Source organism: Dromiciops gliroides, chromosome 3 (assembly GCF_019393635.1).
Source record: "Dromiciops gliroides isolate mDroGli1 chromosome 3, mDroGli1.pri, whole genome shotgun sequence".
In the NCBI taxonomy this organism is placed as follows: Eukaryota; Metazoa; Chordata; class Mammalia; order Microbiotheria; family Microbiotheriidae; genus Dromiciops; species Dromiciops gliroides.
Window position 1 is genome coordinate 1650661 of NC_057863.1, and position 17697 is coordinate 1668357.

Sequence of the window (17697 nt, forward strand, 5' to 3'; positions counted from 1 at the left end):
CCGGCCCAAACTAACCACCTTACCACACCCATGCTAGGTGGCCGATCAATGCTTGTGGTTGAACAACATCGTCCACAGAACTAAGGACAAATGGCTAGACGACTGGGCTGTCTTAGACCTTAGTCTATTCCCCTGGGAAATGGGCCCAGAGCTGCCCCTGGGTGGTAGCCCCTCAGAAGACTGTCTACCCACCTTCCAACGGGGATGAAGATATAGAACAGAGACAGCACCCAGGTCCTTTGATCCTTCACGAAGAGGTCCCCAATGATGGTAGGGGCAATGGTGGAGTAACTGGCCACCCCAACGCCCACAACTCCTCTCGAGAGGAAGAACAGCCAGGAACACTGCCCGCGCAGGGGAACAACAGCAGAGGAGAAGCAACCATGAGCCAAGAGGCCTAGGGACTGCTGACAGGATCGGAGCCTGCACCACATCCCTTAGGCTGATAGCCAGCCTTTCCCTGCAGGCTCCCCGGGGCACAAGGAGAGGCCAGGGCTTCAGAATCCTGCCAGCTCTAGGGCCTCTGTGCCAGCCCACGCCAGGAGCACATGTTCCTTCTGTCCCATGCCCAGCCTCTGCCTGGAGCCCTCTGGGGATGGGGAGCTCACTACCACCCTAGGCAGGCGGCCCTATTCACTTCAGCACAACTCTCCTGGGAGCCGGGCAATGGCAAAGTCCCTCCATGAATAGCGGGCACTCCTAGTGTGTGTGATGGGGGTAGGGGGGGACCAGGACGGTGTGGAGAACCACCTCCCCAGGCAGCCCCTCCCCAGCGGGAGAGTTCTCAGTGCTAGCAAATCATTTCTGATCTCCAGCCCAGACCTGTCTCTTTGCAGTTTCCCTATTTCTCCCACTCCCTTGCTTGGCCTTGGGTGGGGGGAGCAGGGTGACCCCCATTCCTGTGAAAGCCCTCAGAGCATCCTGTCCCCAGAGAGGTTTTGCTTGTTAGTCCCATTGGGGTAAATCTCACCCCTTTGCCTGAAGGCTGGGCTGCTTGATGTGTCTGCAAAGCTCTTTGCAAGCATGATCTCATTTAGTCTTCACAAGAATTCCCCATTTTGCAGATGGGGACTGCACTGAGGCTGTCAGGTGCAGACCTTACAATGCCAGAAAATGCAAACTCTTACTCTTCAGGGTCCTCAACAACCCGTGGGGGCTGAGGGCACTCTGGGGGTGAGGGGCTGCTAGCAGAACTCAGGGCAGAGCCCTTGGACTCCCTGCTGGGAAGCGAGCTGCACTGCCGGTGGTCTGGCAGGCACCTGCTTCAGAGACATGGGCCCAGCGGGAGCCAGGACCCCTCTGAACGTGCCCTCCTCTGCCCAAAGCCCTCCAGGGAAAGGGAGCTTGCCACCCCAAGGCAGGCCACTCCGCTATGTTGATGGGCAGCTTTCCCCACATCTAGTCCGGAGACCCTCTTGCTACCTTGGACAAGACTCTTTGTATGGGCCCCCAGATGGTCACAAGAGGGTCTGGACTTGATAGTCTCCCAAATCTCTGACCAGGGACCTTGCTCTCACCTCCGTCACTGACCGAATAGCCCTCCCACCACCGATCGTCGTCTCTCCCTGGGTCTCTGCTCCATCCTGCTCTCCTCCTCCTCCCTCCTCTGCCTGCTGCTCGCTGGCAGCGCAGGCACATCAAGCAGCCCAGAGAGGGCAAGAACGTGGCCAAGATCACACAGGGCGCCCCGTGCCCAGGCCTTCCTTCCTCCCACGGTCCCCCTAGCACGCCCAGCCCAGCCCAGCCCAGCCTAGCCTAGCATGTGTTATTTCCGGGCTTACAGGAAAGGGAGACAGGGAGGAAGTGGGAGTCACTGAGGAAGTAAGAGATGGACAGATAGGAGTCAGAAAGATTCACAAAGCCTGCCCATCCCCTGGGGGTGGCTTCCCACCATCCCCAGGCAGGGGAGGCAGGTTTGCAATGCCCTAGGAGTCTTCAGAACCAGTGGGAAAGGGACCAAGCCCTGGGTGGGCAGAGCAGGCCCTGAAGCAGCCCAGCAGGAAAGAGGCTTGGCCAAGGCCAAGGGAGAAGTAAGCTCTTGGCAGAGTTTAAGAATGCCCCCCAGTGGGGCAGCTAGGTGGTGCAGTGGATAGAGCACCAGCCCTGGATTCAGGAGTACCTGAGTTCAAATCCGGCCTCAGACACCTAACACTTACTAGCTGTGTGACCCTGGGCAAGTCACTTAACCCCCATTGCCTCACTAAAAAAAAAAAAAAGAAATTTAATCTGATCATACTTTGGGGGGCCTCCTGAATTCTCTTTGCCTTTTCCCCATGCTTTCTCTTTCTTTTTATTAAATTAAATTCCTACTAACATTTTCTCCCTGAGAGAAAACCGCCCGGGCCTGTGGTTTCCAGCACTGCGGGCCCAGAGAGGTGACATATGGCTGGCCCCCAGCCCCAGGGGTGGGAGCCGAGGTGGAGGAGGGAGCAGCCCAGCGCTGGGCTAGGTCTTTCCCAACTCCCCATGAGGATGTGGAGAAATCAGCAACCGCCGCCGCTGTGGTGTGAGTTCTCTAGGGCCCACAGTCACCTACCTGGCCCGGGAGGAAGGAGCCGCTGAGGCTCCCGCTGGACCAGAGGACGATCCCGATGCTCAGAGTGGCCTTCCGGCTGTAGCGGTCCCCAAGGTAGCCGAACAGGGGAGCGGCCAGCAGGAGGCCTGAGATGAACACTGCGGGGAGAGGAAGCAGAAGTGCCTGAGGCTCCCTCTGGGGAGGGTCCACATTCCCCATCCCTTGGATAGTGGAGAAGAGGGGGTGCCTGAGGAGCAGGCACCATCCCGTGGCTCACCAAGGAGGTGAAGTGGGAGAGCCCCAGGCCCCACAGGGACATCCTCAGCTGAGTCGACCTTAGGGCCCTGGGTCCAGCCTCTCCCAGACCATCCTCCAGAAGGGATGAATGGGGCAGGGAGGGGTGGGGGAAAGGCAGCTAAGGAAACAGGCCCAGAGGGAAGCATCTTGGCCAAGATCACACAGCTAACAAGGACGGAGACGGGCCGACGGAGCCTCCCAGCCATCTCTGCCAGCCTGTGGGTGTTGGAGCACTCTCCGAGACAGAGAACTCACTTCTTCTGAAGTCACCCATTCCGTCATCTAGCCCGCCAGGACCCCGGGCTCACACAGGAGGGGGTCAGTCGTGGCGACGTGGCCAAGTCTCGGGGCACGTCGCCTCCACCCAGAATTCTTTGTGAGAAATCTCCAACGGATGTAAACAAAAGGCTCTTCTCACCCCCCCCAAGCACTCAGTGTAACAGTGCATTTCACCCCTGCAGGATCACTACAGGTCCCCTTCCCTTGGGGGCCACCTTCCTTCAGGAAGAAGAATAACAATAATAAATCACTGAGAACAGCTGCCGTTTCTGTGCTACCTAACACCTTTGAGAGATCGTCTCATTCGATCCTCACGACAACCTGGGAGAGAGGTCCTGGGTCATCTCCATTTTATAGTGAGGAAACTGAGGCAAGCAGAGCTGAAGTGACTTGCTGGGGGTGGTGGGGTGCGGGGCGCCGCAGCTGGCAAAGTGTCTGAGGTTGAGACCTGAACTCAGGTCTTCCTGACTCCAGGCCCAGCTCTCTAGGCGTGCAGTCCCTCAGACTCGGATGACCACACTGTGGTTTGGCCTTCCACAGGAAAGGACACGCGGGCCAGTGAGTCCCACTGACCATCATCCCAGGGATCCACATGCGAATTCAACCCTGCGCTGCTGTCCTGAGGTCTTGGAGGACCTAGAACTTCTAGAGGCTGCCCCTTTCCCATGGAAGCCACACGTCAGGAATAACCCCCACACTCCCAGAGAACAAAGTCCCTCCAAACCCTCCATTGCCAGTCCTGCCCTGGTCCCTCGATGCTCTCCCAGGGGCCACCTGCATGGTCCTCCCCGTCTCTTCCATGCGCCGGCCCTCCAAAGGACTAAATGCAGCTCCAAGGTTCCCCGGATGGATTCCAGCCCCTCCCCCATCCAGGCTGTTCTTCAGATGCCCAGGAGAGTCTCCCCATGTGCCTGAAGGCACCATAGCTTAGGAGAGAAACGGCAGAAGGCAATTCCCCAGTAGTGACCCCCCAGGGCCAGACCCCTTGGCCTGATGGGACAATGGGTCCCTGTGTTCTGGCTGAGCAGGAGCTAAGAGCCTTCTCTCCCAGGGGCTCACTGGCCCTAATTCCAGCCCGGGTCCCCTTCCCTTTGTGCCAGTCCCCTCTGTTGGCACGTGGGGAGTGTACACAAGATGTGGGCACTGAGCCTGAGAAAGGGGGCAAAGGAGAATGGAGACAGACGCCGAATGACCCTGGTGGCCACTTTATCTCCTGTGTGGCTGCAGCCGCCGGTGTGGTTAGAGGCCAAGCGTGTGGCCGCGGGCCCTGCTGATAGCGGAGGCTGTGGCTTCCTCAGCCCTGATAGAGCAGGACCATGGCTGCCAACTGAGCCGAGTGGTGGGCTTCCCCAGAATGAGGCCCAGAAATGGCCTCGAAAGACTGGCCTCCCTGCCGCTGCTTGTGCCCTGCCCAGCCTGTGGGCCTGCCGGCCCACTTCCTGCCCAGTCTGGGAGACACTAGGTCAGAAGAGCTGGGGAGGGCACCCGTGCTCTGCCATCCCCCCCAACCTCATTAATGGCGCCTGGCCTGGGGCCAGAGATGGCTGACAAAGGTCACCAATTAAAAACAGCGGTGGGTGAGGGTGAGAGGTAGCGGGACGCAAGACACCTGAGCCACAGAGGCAGAGATGGAGGTGAGCCTGCACCCCCCCAGCCCTGCCAGGCCCCGCCCCCTACGGCCCCGCCCTCCTTACCTGTCTGCAATAAGCCAGCTTCTGCGTCACCGATGTGGAAATGCTTCTGAATGTCCAGGAGCACCCCTGGAAAGCAAGAAGCCGGTGGGGAAGTGGACGTAGTCGCTGGTGAGTGCCTGCAGATTCTCCCTCAGAATGGAGGGGCACCTCTGCCTTTCTCTGTTCCCTCTGTCTCTGTCTCTGTCTCTGTCTCTGTCTCTGTCTCTCTGTCTCTGGCTGTTACACACACATGCACACAACCACACACGCACGCACACATACACAGGACCTAAAGGGTTTTAGCCGCCTCAGTCCCTGCTTTCCCGAATGTGTCAAAACCTGGTGGGGGACAGAGGGAGGGGGTGACTCAGGTTCAACAAGAGCCTCCGGGAGAGGGGGAGGCCCCACCCTCATCCCAGGAGGCAGCCCCCATGGGGCCAGAATCCTGCCCGGCCACCCTGTCCAGGAAGGGCTGGAGCCAAGCCGTCTGCTCTGCTGCTGCTGCCCCCACAGACCCTGGGGCCCTTCCATCTCCACTGATGGGAAACCCCTTCTTAGAGAGTGTCCCCCGGGAGAGCAGGGACTGGCTCCCTTCCTCCTAAGTGTGCTTAACTTCATCCATCACTCAGCACTTGTGTTTCTCCAGACACCCAAGGCGTTTGTAAATCCCAGGAACAAAAGCAGCTAACATTGTCAGGCACCAGGCGAAGCGCTCTGTTGTCCCCACTTTACAGATGAAGAGGCTGAGACAGGCAGAGGTGAAGTGATGTGCACAGTCACACAATCAGAAAGAGTTGGAGGCTGAATTTGAACCCAGAACTTCCTGACTTCAGGCCTGGCTCTCAATCCACTGCACCACTACCTGCTCTGTTAGAATAGGAGTCCCCTCCTGGCAGGCAAAGGCAGTGATCTTTGCCCACAGTGCTTAGCATAGTCAGGTGCTTGATGGGTGTTTGTTGACTGACTGACTGAGTCCTGGGGCTCCCTCCCTCCTTGTCCCCAGTCAGCTCACCTGCGATAATGAACCAGTTCATGTAGTTGAGCAAGTTGATGTAGCAGAGTACAGCCACAGCCCCATAGGCCCTGCCAGGGGAGATACTCCAGGTGGCCACGGACCCCTCTGGCTCCGGGCTGGCCTGGGGGGTGGCTGTTCTGTAAAGGCGAGGGGCTGGCTGGGCTCGCAGGCGGGAGGCTTCCCCGGGGCCTGGGCTCTCCATGTCTCCCTGGTGCAGAGCAGACTCATCTGACCCAAGGGCCCCAGCTCAGAGGCTCCCCTGCCTCCCCTGCCTCAGGCACTTCCTGTGGCCCCCAGAAACCTCAAGAGCAGCAGCCTGGCCACAGGCTCTGCTAGCTGAGCTCTCTGCACACTCCTGAGGGAGGGGTAGGGGAGGCCAGCCCCCACCCTGCTGGCTCCCTGTGTGAGGCAGGGCCGGCGACTTCCCCAATGTGGGCCCTGCCTCCTCCTCTCAAGACTGAGGCCTGGAGAAGGTGATGAGGCTGGAGGTCCGACAGCAGCGGTCCACACTCATGCTCCCTGCCCATGAGGCTTATGATCCCCACAGCCCCCTAAACCCATCCACCCTCCCCACCACTGCCCATTCTAAATTCACTGCCTTAGAGACCTCCCCGGATCCTTGGCAGGGAGTGGCCCACTTTCTCCCCCACCCACACATGACTCACACTGCCCATGGGACCTGTCCTGGGCACTGACCCCATCTGATGGGGCACTGATTAAGTTGGGGTTCTTGCCCCTTCCAGACTATAAGCTCCATGAAGGCAAGACCATCTCCTCCAGAGCCACAGCAGGGGACTGCACACAGATGGTGCTTAATGTATGCCGAATTAAAATAAATTGAGTCCTGGGAGTTCACCACATCGGCTTCTCAGCTGTCTGCTCTCTTCCTCTTCCCCCCAAGAATCTTGTCTCCAAAGCTGCATAGTGAGGCCCATAAAGGCAGGAACCAGCCACCACCAGTCCTGTGCCCTTCCCCCAAACATGTGTACATGTATGAACACACTCATGCACACATACATGCACATGTGTATACATGCATACACAGATCAATTCTGTCACATGTACACACATACACATACATGCACACATGTGCATACATTCAGAAATGCTCACATATACAACACACATGCACATACAGAAATGCTCACATACATCCACACACATCCACACACGCAAGCACGCACACACACATGTTTGGGCCCCAGCTTGAACTGGCAAAATAGAAGAGGCCTTTGGTGCTGGAGAAACAACGGTCAGTCCCTTTGGCACTGACGAGATGGACAAAGGTTGGGTCCTAGCAGCAGAGCCCGTCATTTTAGGACAGAAATATCAGCTTGGTGACAGGGGAGCCCAGGAGCATTGGCAGTGGAAAGACAATTGTCCTGGCCACCCAGAAGAAAGAAAGCCTGGTACTCCCTTCCTCTGCCAGGGATACCATTGAGCAAGCAGGCGGGCATCCAGAGGGGACCACCAGGCTGGGGAGGGGCCTGGAGTCTGGGCCGCACCCATGTCTGCTGAAGGCACTGGGAACATTGGCAGCAGATCCTGCCCCAAAGGCTCACCAGAGAATCCCAGAGTCAGGGTTGTGCTCTCTAAACCTCATTTGATTGCACGCTGCAGCAGGAAAAACATTTTTAGCACACACCCCCAGAATGTGCACATTTATTTATTTATTTTAAAATTACATACACTTGCTAATAAGTACACACACCCATAATACACAAAAATAGCAACTATAAAGGATGGGATAAAAATGAAGTGATCCTCCATCCTAGAGATTATTGAGTGGAGGGAGTGGCACAATCAAGTCCTGCTGATATGAGGATGGATGGACTAGAGGAGGGAGGGTTGTGAGCCAGACAGGTGAAGAAGGGGGTCCTGAAAGAAGTGACATGAGAGCAGGTGAGAGACCACCTGAGTGCTGGCTTTGAAAGTGGAGAAAAGGGCAGAGCCAGTGAGATTTGTGGGGCATCAAAGAGGATGCTGAGAGGGTGAGCCTTTGTGACTGGGGGGGTGAGGGTGCCCTCCACATGAACAGAAGAGTTTGGAAGTTGGATCAGTTGGGAAGAAAAGATTGTGGAAGAACATCGGTGGTCTAACCCACCCAAGCCTGCTCATCTTGTGTGTCTCCCTCTGTCCCACCAAAAATGGAAAACTGAGAGAAAGGGTCGGCTTGCCTTGGTTGCTCACTTGTTGGCTGCCAAAGCCTGATGCCCTGGAGTGGGGGACAATTTCCAGATGGAACATGAGCAGCTCCTGCTGGTTAGGTTGTAAGTGCCCAGGACAGAGGAGATGTAGAATTTGCCCAGGGGAGGGAAGTGGCAGAGAGGAAGGCTGGGGGAATAGGGGTGGGCATACTTGGGTTGCAATCAACAAGACATAAAAGAAACCAAGGGCTAGGAGACCAGTCAGGCTCTGTAATTGTATAATAATCACCCTAGGGGTGTATTGATCAGGGGCTGCTGCAAATCACACCCCTAGACAAGGCAGAGATCTTTATCTTCTGGTTTCCTTCATGCCCAACGTGCAGGCTCATCTGCATGAAAGATCAGAGAGCCCCAAACACTCTTCAAGAGCCTTAGATAGAATGTGAATCCATGAACAGGATGGGGTCCAGTGGGATGTGACAGAGCAGGAGGAAGATAAGGGCACACATAGCAGAAGGGGGAAGATGAAGATTCTGCACCAGGAAGGTCCTGACATTTCTGTCTCAAGCCTGAGTGGGCAACTAGTGTGACAGGGGTCCTCTTCCAATCGTGGTGGTGACAAGCAAGAACTCTGTGCCGGGCTTTCTATCCTCCTAGAGTCAGCAAGAGGCCTGAATCAGATTCTCCTGCCACAATATCATGAGTAGAGTTCTGGACCTGGAATCAGGAAGACTTGAGTTCAAATCTAGCCTCTCATACTTACTAACTCTAGGACCCTGGCCAGATCATTTAACCTTTGTCTGCCTCAGTTTCCCAACTTGAAAGTGGAGTTAAAAATAACATCTATCTCCTAGGGTTGATGTGAGGGTGAAATGAGGTAATACTGAGAAAGATCATCCAGTCAGTCAATAAATATTTATGAAATATCTACTATGTGCCAGGAGCCATGCTAAGTCCTGGGGACAATACAAAAAGAGGTAAAATACAATGCATGCCCTCAAGGAGCTCACAGTCTAGTAAGGGAGACAATGAGCAGAGAAATATGTACAAGCAAGCTATGTACAGGATACATGGGAAATAATGAAAAGAGGGAAGACACTGAAATCTCAGGGGAGGCTTCTTGTGGAAGATAGGGATGAGGAGGGAGAGCAGGCCAAGACTGGGGGGGGGGGGGGGCAGAGAAAATGTCCAGAGCTAAGAGCTGTAGGGTCGTGTTCATGGAGCAGCCAGAGGACCGGGTCATGGTGCCTGAGGGAGATGGAGGCGGAGGACACTCGGACAGGGAGGAGAGAGCCAGCTTTTGAAGGGCTCTGAATGCCAAGCAGAGTCTGCCCCTGCAGTTTATCAAGTGGGGGGGGGGCGGGTGTAAAGCGATCAGAGCTGCATTGCAGGAAAATCACCTTGGTGGCTGAAAGGAGAACTAAGTGGAGTGTGGGGAGACGCGGAGCAGCCGGGGCCCCCAGCGGGGCAGGGGGTGATGAGAGAGAGTCCTGGCTGACTCCTAACTTGTGGGCCTGAGGGAGAAGGACGATGCTCTGAACAGGAAGAGGGTTCAGGAGGAGAGAGAGCGAGGCTCCGCCAACCTTCGAGTGCCTTATACAGCGGGGCTGGTGCTGGGTCACATCAGAGAGAACTTGCAGCAACGGCGTCTTCAGCATTTGTCATCGACTTCGGTAGTGCAGAGGTCTCCCCGGCACCCACCAGATAAGAAGAAAGAGGAGAGTCTGCTTCCAATGACAAAGCTGCTGCCGCCAAGCAATAACACGGCCACGTCTTAGAGACCTTGGCCACGCAGCAGAAAGACAGAGGAGCGAGGCGCGACACTGGCGCATAGAAACAAAGCGTTATGGAGGAGGACGTGCGCCCGTGAACGGTAGTGTGGTGGTGGTGGAGGACTTCTGCTGAAAGTTTAACCCGGGAACTAGATCAGGGAGAGAGTGAGAAAAGCAGGAAAACGTGAGCAGGCAGAGAGAGCTCCACACCCAGATTCCTCTTTCCTCTTATCCTCGAGAAGAGAAGAATGAACCACTAACTGGATTCTGGTGCAAAATGTTTAATGTGATGGTACATATTAACCTAGATCAAATGGCTTTCCGTCTTGGGGAGGGGGGAGGGAAGGGGGGGCATTTGGAACTAAAAATCCTATGAAAACAGATGCTGAAAACTATCTCTTTACATGTAACTGGGAAATAATAAAATACTTTTGTGATTCTGATGCAAGGAAAAAAGAGGAAGTGACAGGGCAGCCCAGCTTCCCCTCAGCCATGCTGGTCAGAGGGCATGATCATACCCCGTACTCAGACAGACACGTCCACGTACAGGTGCCATCTTGGCATGAGCCCAAGCCTCTTCCTGTCAAGGAGATGAGCCAGTCAACAATGAACGATGATTAAGCACTTACTGTTTGCCAAGCACATCTAATAACAGGGAGTGGCGGTGGTGAGAGAGAAGAGTGGGCAGAGGAAGAGACAAAATGACACTCATCGAGCAGTTGCCTGAAGCTGGTGAGACCACGCTGGGACATGGAGCCCAACTCCCAGCCCTTTCTTCCCTGTTTCTCTGTTGATTGCAGATCTGACCCAAAGTGGGTTGGACTCCCTCCCCTTCTGTCCTGCTCCGTGCATGCTGGGAGAGGGTGGGGTAGAAGCAGTCTCCCTAGTTTTCTTTTCCTGTGTCCAGGAAAATATGTGTGGCCACAGTATAGACTGCCAGTGTCAGTCAGGACATGTCAGGTCAGATTGAGGGAAATTTCCCGGACTGAGTCAGAGCAGAACCACAGGGTTTCCAGAGTTAACATTTCTGAGTAACATTCCACTCTCACACTCCTGAGTCGGCTCCCAGAGCACCCAAACCCGCGGCCTCAGGGCAGGGGAAGGAAGAAGTCTACGAGCCTGGCAGCCTCGGAGGCGTCCTGAGGATGTCGCTGACCATGGGAGCCGGACGAGCTCTGGTGAGACCTTGGGAGTGGTGGCTTGTGTCTAGCGCCCCCTCGTGGTCACCTTGTGTACTAGGCTCCCAGCTGCCTTGCAGAATGCTGAAGCATCTCAGGGTCACGTGGCCTTCTTGTGCCACTGCCTTCCTGCCCACCCGCCAGGGGATGGGGAGATGGGCATAAGGTGCCGCAGCCGGGAGGGGTCTAGGGCAGGTCTTCCTGACTAAGACCCAGAATTAGAAGGGAGCCCCGAGTCCACCGACAGGTCAAGAGTCCCCCCCTCTACCCAGAGCAGAGATGACAGATGATGGGCTTCAGCCGTTGCCTGAAGCCTTCAGTGAAGGGGAGCCAGCCACCTCTGAAGGCAGCCCTGTCCGCCTTGGGAGAGCCCTGACTGTTGGGATATGTTTCATTCCATTAAATCTGCCTCTTTGTGACGTCCATCCGTCATTCCTACTTTTGTCATTCTTTTTTTTTTCCCTTTTTGCAGGGCAATAAGGGTTAAGTGACTTGCTCAGGATCACACAGCTAGTTAAGTGTCAAGAGTCTGAGGCTGGATTTGAACTCAGGTCCTCCTGACTCCAGGGCTGGTGCTTTATCCACTGCGCCCCCTAGCCGCCGCCTCCAATGGATTTTGATCTCCTTGATGTCAGTGTTCCCTTCTACTATGCAGATTGCACCCCACCCTTCCCCGCCCATTATGCCACCCACAGAAATGCAGGTACGATGTTAGTTTGTAAAGGGTGCGTGTTTCTGAGAGGAATTTGGGACCATTCAAGGGCTTGTGTCATTTCTTGTGCCCTGCCCCCCACTTAATTCTGACTGTGGGAGTCGAGAAAAATTTGGCAGTAGACATTAGATCTGCGTGTTTTATACGCCTGTTACATTACACACCTACTTTATCTACCCGATACCCTGTGGCCTAAAAATTCCTCCAGTGAAAAGGGGTTGCAAGTGAACAAAGTGTAAGAAGCCCTGGCCTGGAGGACTTCAGCAGCTGTGGGCCTCTCATCTCTGGGAAGGCTTTCTGGAATGGGCTGTGACCCAGGGAGCAAGAGAATCCTTTACAAAAGCAGAGGAAGGAACAGACTGACTCCCGCAGCCCACAGACCCTTAGCACAGGCTTGCACATAAAATGCTCATTGACTGACTGCACTTCACAGTCAGGTGACTGAGAGGGACAGGAAGATCACTAGGCTGATTGTTGTTGGTTTTTAAAAGAACAATCGACTCCTTCCAGCAAAGCCCGTCCTTTGAAGCTCTCTCCAGCCTGAGCCTCCTGGGCCTACACTGAACTGGGTTCAGCATCCCTCTGATTGTTAATATCAGGACAAGCATAAAGCAGGGGGCTGTGTGCCCGGTGTCAGCTGGCGGCCTTTAGGAAGTAGCATCACTGACATCACGGCCAGTCCATCTATGCCGAGGGCAGGAAGTGGGCTATGGTCAGTCCCTGTATTTCGGGCGGATCCCTGATCCACGAGAGGACTGGTGGGGGGACATGACCCAGAACCACACAGGACACAGCCTGCATGAATTGTCATCTGCCCCAATGAACCAAAGTCCCCAACACACAGAAGCCCGACAGGTTACCCAGCATGGACACTTCCTGCCAGTGGCACTGTCTTGTGGGGGAGATCTCAGGGAATGCCTCAGGGAACTCATCCCTCCGCTCTTTGTCTCTGCTATTGCCTGGACTCCCCTTCACAGGAACCTAAGGTCCACAGGCTGGCAATGCCCGGCAGACAACTGGCAGCAGGAGCCTGCATAGCAATGGGTGCCCAGCTCCCCCGAGGGAGAACCTAGAGACGAGGGCGGGGGCAGGGGACTGGGGTGTGGGCCCCCCCTGGAGAGAGCTTGGAATCTTGTCAATTTCACCGTTATTGTTTGTTTTTTCAAGGACAAAGGGAGTCCCGGCCTGGGAATCAGAGGCCTGGTGTCCTTATCCTGGCTCAGTCCCTAGTTCACGGTGTGACCTTGTACCCTTCCCTTTATGGTCTCCCCATGGGTAAGATGGGGCACGGTAACATTTAATGAGCCCTCTTTTGTGACTGGGATAGGCCACCAGAGGGCGCTAGAGACCAGGGAGAAAATCTGGGTCCCAGCATCCCTTGTAGAGTGCTTTGCAAATACTACATTTTTACAAAATGCAGGGGTGTGACAAGGACTTCCAGAGCAAGTCGCTGTTTTTCCAACAGTCTGTGCTCCCATTCTGCCTCGGTGTCACGTTTTGCTAATTCTCTCTGTATTTCAAACATTTTCATGATTATTATATCTGTGCTGGTGATCTGTGAACTTGTAAGGGTTTGGGGGCGCCGTGAGCATCCCCCAGAAAAGACAGGGAACTTCATCGATAAACGTGTGTGTTCTGACTGCTCCAGCTCTCCTGTCTCTCTCCCTTTCCTCTGGTCTCCCTAGTCCCCTGATACAACAACATTGAAATCAGGCCAATTAATAATCCTACATTGTGAAAAGAAGAGTTCGTTGATACTGCGAGCTGTTCATTTTTGTCTTATTTTAAGAAGTTGCCCCAGCCACCTGGACCTTCAGCAGTCACTACCCAGATCAGTGGGCAGCATCAACAAAGAGGAAAGACCCTCCACCAGCAAAAGGAGTGTGACTCTTGGAATGAAGGCTCAGGTGATGGGTAGCATTATTTTTAGTAATAAAGGCTTTTTTCATTAGGGTGTGTGCATTTTTTAGACATAATACTATTGCCCACTTAATAGACTAGAGTGTAAACATAGCTTGTATTTGTACTGGGAAGCCAAAAACTTCATGTGACTTGCTTTATTGCGATATTCTCTTTGTTGCTGTGCTCTGGAACCAGACCTGAAATCCATCTGAAGTATGCCTGGTCTGTATCTGATAAGGAGACTCATTTTTCTTGTGCCTGCTTCACAAACTGGCTCTGAGGCTGCTCTCAGCAGAGATCCAGGAGTCTGGGTCAGCAGAAGCACTCTGGGTCTGAACAGCAAGCTGAGGAGAGGGGCAGGGGAAGGGAAGTCTGGGCCCAGCCCTGGGTCAGGGGGCTTCTGCTCAGCGCTGGGCCTCAGCCCCCAGGAGGCAGGGGCCCCCCTCCCACAGAAGGCAAAAGCTCCCACCGGCTGGTCAGCACATCAGTCACAGGGTCCTTGGAGTTATAACTACATGCAAGATGGTTCTTAGTTCTGAATAAAAGGGGACATGACCATCAAAACGTCGAGAAGGGGCTGTGACAGAATGTGGCAACAGTTGACAGTGGAGGGGCTGTGGAAAGAGAAGCCCAGGTGGAAAACTGGCCCATCTGTTCCTGAAACCACTTGGTATCATGCTCAACAGGTGACTCAGTGGTTCACAGCCTTGGATCTGTCAGGCATGTACCCCAAGGAGGTCAAGGAGAGGAAGAGTGTCTACCTTATTCACATGGAAACGAGTGGGAACAGACTGGGTGCCACTGACTGGAGCATGGTGGCCCCCGAAACAATGAGACAATGAAGAGTTCAGAGAATTACTAAGTAACTAGACTCACAGAATAATTTACATACTGCCCACAGTTATAGCCAGGAGAGGCCAATGAGCCACCATTTCTTAAGCACTTACATGGCTAGCCACTGTACTGAGTGCTAGGGACACCACTGGGTTTGGGTTTTTTTAAATATCAATTTTTTTATTTATAGTTTTGAGTTCCAAATTCTATCCTTCCCCCCTGCCTGAAGTGGCAAGCAATCACATATAGGTTCAACATGTGCGATTATGTAAAACATGACCATATTTGTCATTTTTTATAAGAACACTTGAATAAAAGAAAAAAATGAAAGAAAGTGAAAACTAGCCTGCTTCAGTCTGTGTTCCATCAATATCAGTTCTTTCTTTGGAGGTGGAGAGTCTACTTCCTCATTAATCCTTTGGGGTTGTCTTGGATCATTGTATTGTTTGGTTTTTGTTTGGTTTTTGTTTTTGCAGGGCAATGGGGGTTAAGTGACTTGCCCAGGGTCACACAGCTAGTAAGTGTTAAGTGTCAGAGGCCGGATTTGAACTCAGGTCCTCCTGAATCCAGGGTCAGTGCTCTATCCACTGAGCCACCTAACTGCCCCCGGATCATTGTATTGTTGAGAATGGTTCAGTCCTTCACAGTTCTTCATCCAACAATATGGCTGTCTCTGTGCACAATGTTCTCCTGGTTCTGCTCACTTCACTCTACATCAGCTCATACAAGTCTTCCCAGGCCTTTCTGAAATCCTCCTGCTGGTCATTTCTTAGAGCACAAGAATATTCCATCACCATCATATGCCACAGCCTGTTTAGCCATTCCCCTATGATGGGCATTCCTCTGATTTCCAATTCTTAGGAACCACAAAAAGAGCTGGTGTAAATATTTCTGTACAAATAGGCCTTTTTCTCCTTTCAGGGGATGTTTTTGGGATACAGACCCAGCAGTGGTATTACCAGGTCAGAAGGCAGGCACAGCCCTGAAGCCCTCTGGGCATGCTTCCAGGCCCAGTCCTCAACTCCTCCAACAGGATGCTGCTGTGGTTAAAGAGACAGTCCTTACACTCAAGGAGCTTCCATTCTCTCTCTCTCTCTTTTTTTTTTTTTTTTGTGAGGCAGTTGGGGTTAAGTGACTTGCCTAGGGTCACACAGCTAGTAATTCTTTGATTTGAACTCAGGTCCTCCTGAATCCAGAGCCGGTGCTCTATCCACTGTGCCACCTCGCTGCCCCCCCTGAGCTTCCATTCTTAAAGAGGAAGAAAACACATTTATGGGGGAGCAGACGTTGGGAGGGCATGAGTCTCCAGCAGCAGAGAGGGCTTAAAGGCAGCCCAGCCCAGGGGGCTCCCATGTAGGGGATTGTGAGGGAAAAATCCATCCTCTTCTCAATAATTCTCAGGAACTCAGCAGCGAGATGACAAAGGCTCTTTATTTCATTCTCATGAGAAGGAGGCACCTTAGTGTGCAGTTAGTGGGTGCCCAGAAAGGGGGCTCGCAGGCCCTGTTTTATACCCTAGTCCCTAATGTGAATGGACCTTCCCCTTTTTCATCACTGGTGGGGTTACAATCTACCTGCAAAAACTAGCTAATCACAACACAGTATTCCCATCCCTCTTCCTTGTATGGGCATAACTCAGGAGTCGACCTCATACTTGCTTATATGGACACAACTCTGGAGCAGACCTTATTGAGACCAGGGCTCCTTGAACCATGTGACCTTGCTAACCTGAGGGGGAGGAGGGGATCCGAGACCTTCGTCCTACAAACAGGTCAGGGGGAGTATGACTGACTGTTATATCCACATTGAGAGGAGACAACTACCCATTTCTCACAGGGATGATATCAGGAAATGTCAGCTTTGGTTTTGGTTTTTTGGTTTTGTTTTTTTGGGGGGTTTTTTGTGGGGCAATGGGGGTCAAGTGACTTGCCCAGGGTCACACAGCTAGTAAGTGTCAAGTGTCTGAGGCCGGATTTGAACTCAGGTACTCCTGAATCCAGGGCCGGTGCTTTATCCCAGCTTTGTTTTTAAAAAGCATCAATAAGACATTGCAAAAACTATCACTCTTTGCAGATGATATGATGGTATACTTAAGGAATCCTCGAGAATCAACTAAAAAATTACTTGAAACAATTAACAACGTTAGCAAAGTAGCAGGATATAAAATAAATCCACATAAATCATCAGCATTTCTATACATGACCAACAAAGTCCAGCAGCAAGAGATAGAAAGAGAAATTCCATTTAAAGTAACGGTAGATAATATAAAATACTTGGGAGTCTACTTGCCAAGACAAACCCAGGGACTCTATGAACACAACTACCAAACACTCTTCACACAAATCAAATCAGATCTAAATAATTGGAAAGATATCAATTGCTCATGGATAGGCAGAGCTAATATAGTAAAAATGACAATACTGCCTAAATTAATTTACTTATTCAGTGCCATACCAATCAGACTACCTAAAAATTATTTTATAGAGCTAGAAAGAATAATAACAAAATTCATCTGGAAAAACAAAAAATCAAGAATATCCAGAGAAATAATGAAAAAAAATTAACAGGAAGGTGGGTTAGCAGTACCAAACCTGGAGCTTTACTATAAAGCGGCAGTCATCAAAACTATCTGGTACTGGCTAAAAAATAGAGTGGTAGATCAATGGAATAGGCTAGGCTCAGGAAATGCAGTAGTAAATGACACTAGTAATGTAGTGTTTGATAAACCCAAAGACTACAGCTTCTGGGATAGGAACTCAGTATTTGACAAAAACTGCTGGGAAAACTGGAAGATAGTATGGCAGAAATTAGGCATAGACCAACATCTTACACCTTATACTAAAATAAGGTCAAAATGGGTACACGATTTAGACATAAGAGGTGATACCATAGGTAAATTAGGAGAGAAAGGTATAGTCTACCTATCAGGTCTTTGGAAAGGAAAACAGTTTATGACCAAGCAAGAGATAGAGTATACTATAAAATGCAAAATGAATGATTTTGAGTACATTAAATTAAAAAATTTTTGTACAAACAGAAGCAATGCATCCAAAATTAGAAGGGAGGCAGAAAGCTGGGAAACAATTTTTGAGGCCAGTACTTCTGATAAAGGCCTCATCTCTAAAATGTATAGGGAACTAAATCAAATTTATAAGAACCCAAGTCATTCCCCAATTGAGAAACGGTCAAAGGATATGAACAGGCAGTTTTCTGATGAAGAAACCAAAGCTATCTATTCCCATATGAAAAAATGCTCTAAATCTCTAATGATTAGAGAGATGCAAATTAAAACAACTCTGAGGTACCACCTGACACCTATCAGATTGACTAAAATGACAAAAAAGGAAAATAATAAATGTTGGAGAAGCTGTGG

At 52.2% G+C, this 17697-nt stretch overlaps 1 protein-coding gene across 1 annotated transcript in view; it reads right to left on the reverse strand.

Annotated features, from left to right (window-relative positions):
* Positions 1-6007, reverse strand: part of SPNS3 (sphingolipid transporter 3 (putative)) — a 58361-nt gene extending 52354 nt beyond the window's left edge. The window contains exons 1-4 of the mRNA XM_043996809.1: positions 5777-6007; positions 4786-4851; positions 2537-2673; positions 193-344 (exon numbers count right to left, since the gene is read on the reverse strand). Coding sequence (XP_043852744.1) covers positions 193-344; positions 2537-2673; positions 4786-4851; positions 5777-5981 — 560 coding nt within the window. The 5' untranslated portion in view covers positions 5982-6007. The remainder of the gene's footprint in view (positions 1-192; positions 345-2536; positions 2674-4785; positions 4852-5776) is intronic.
* Positions 6008-17697: the final 11690 nt, after the last annotated feature.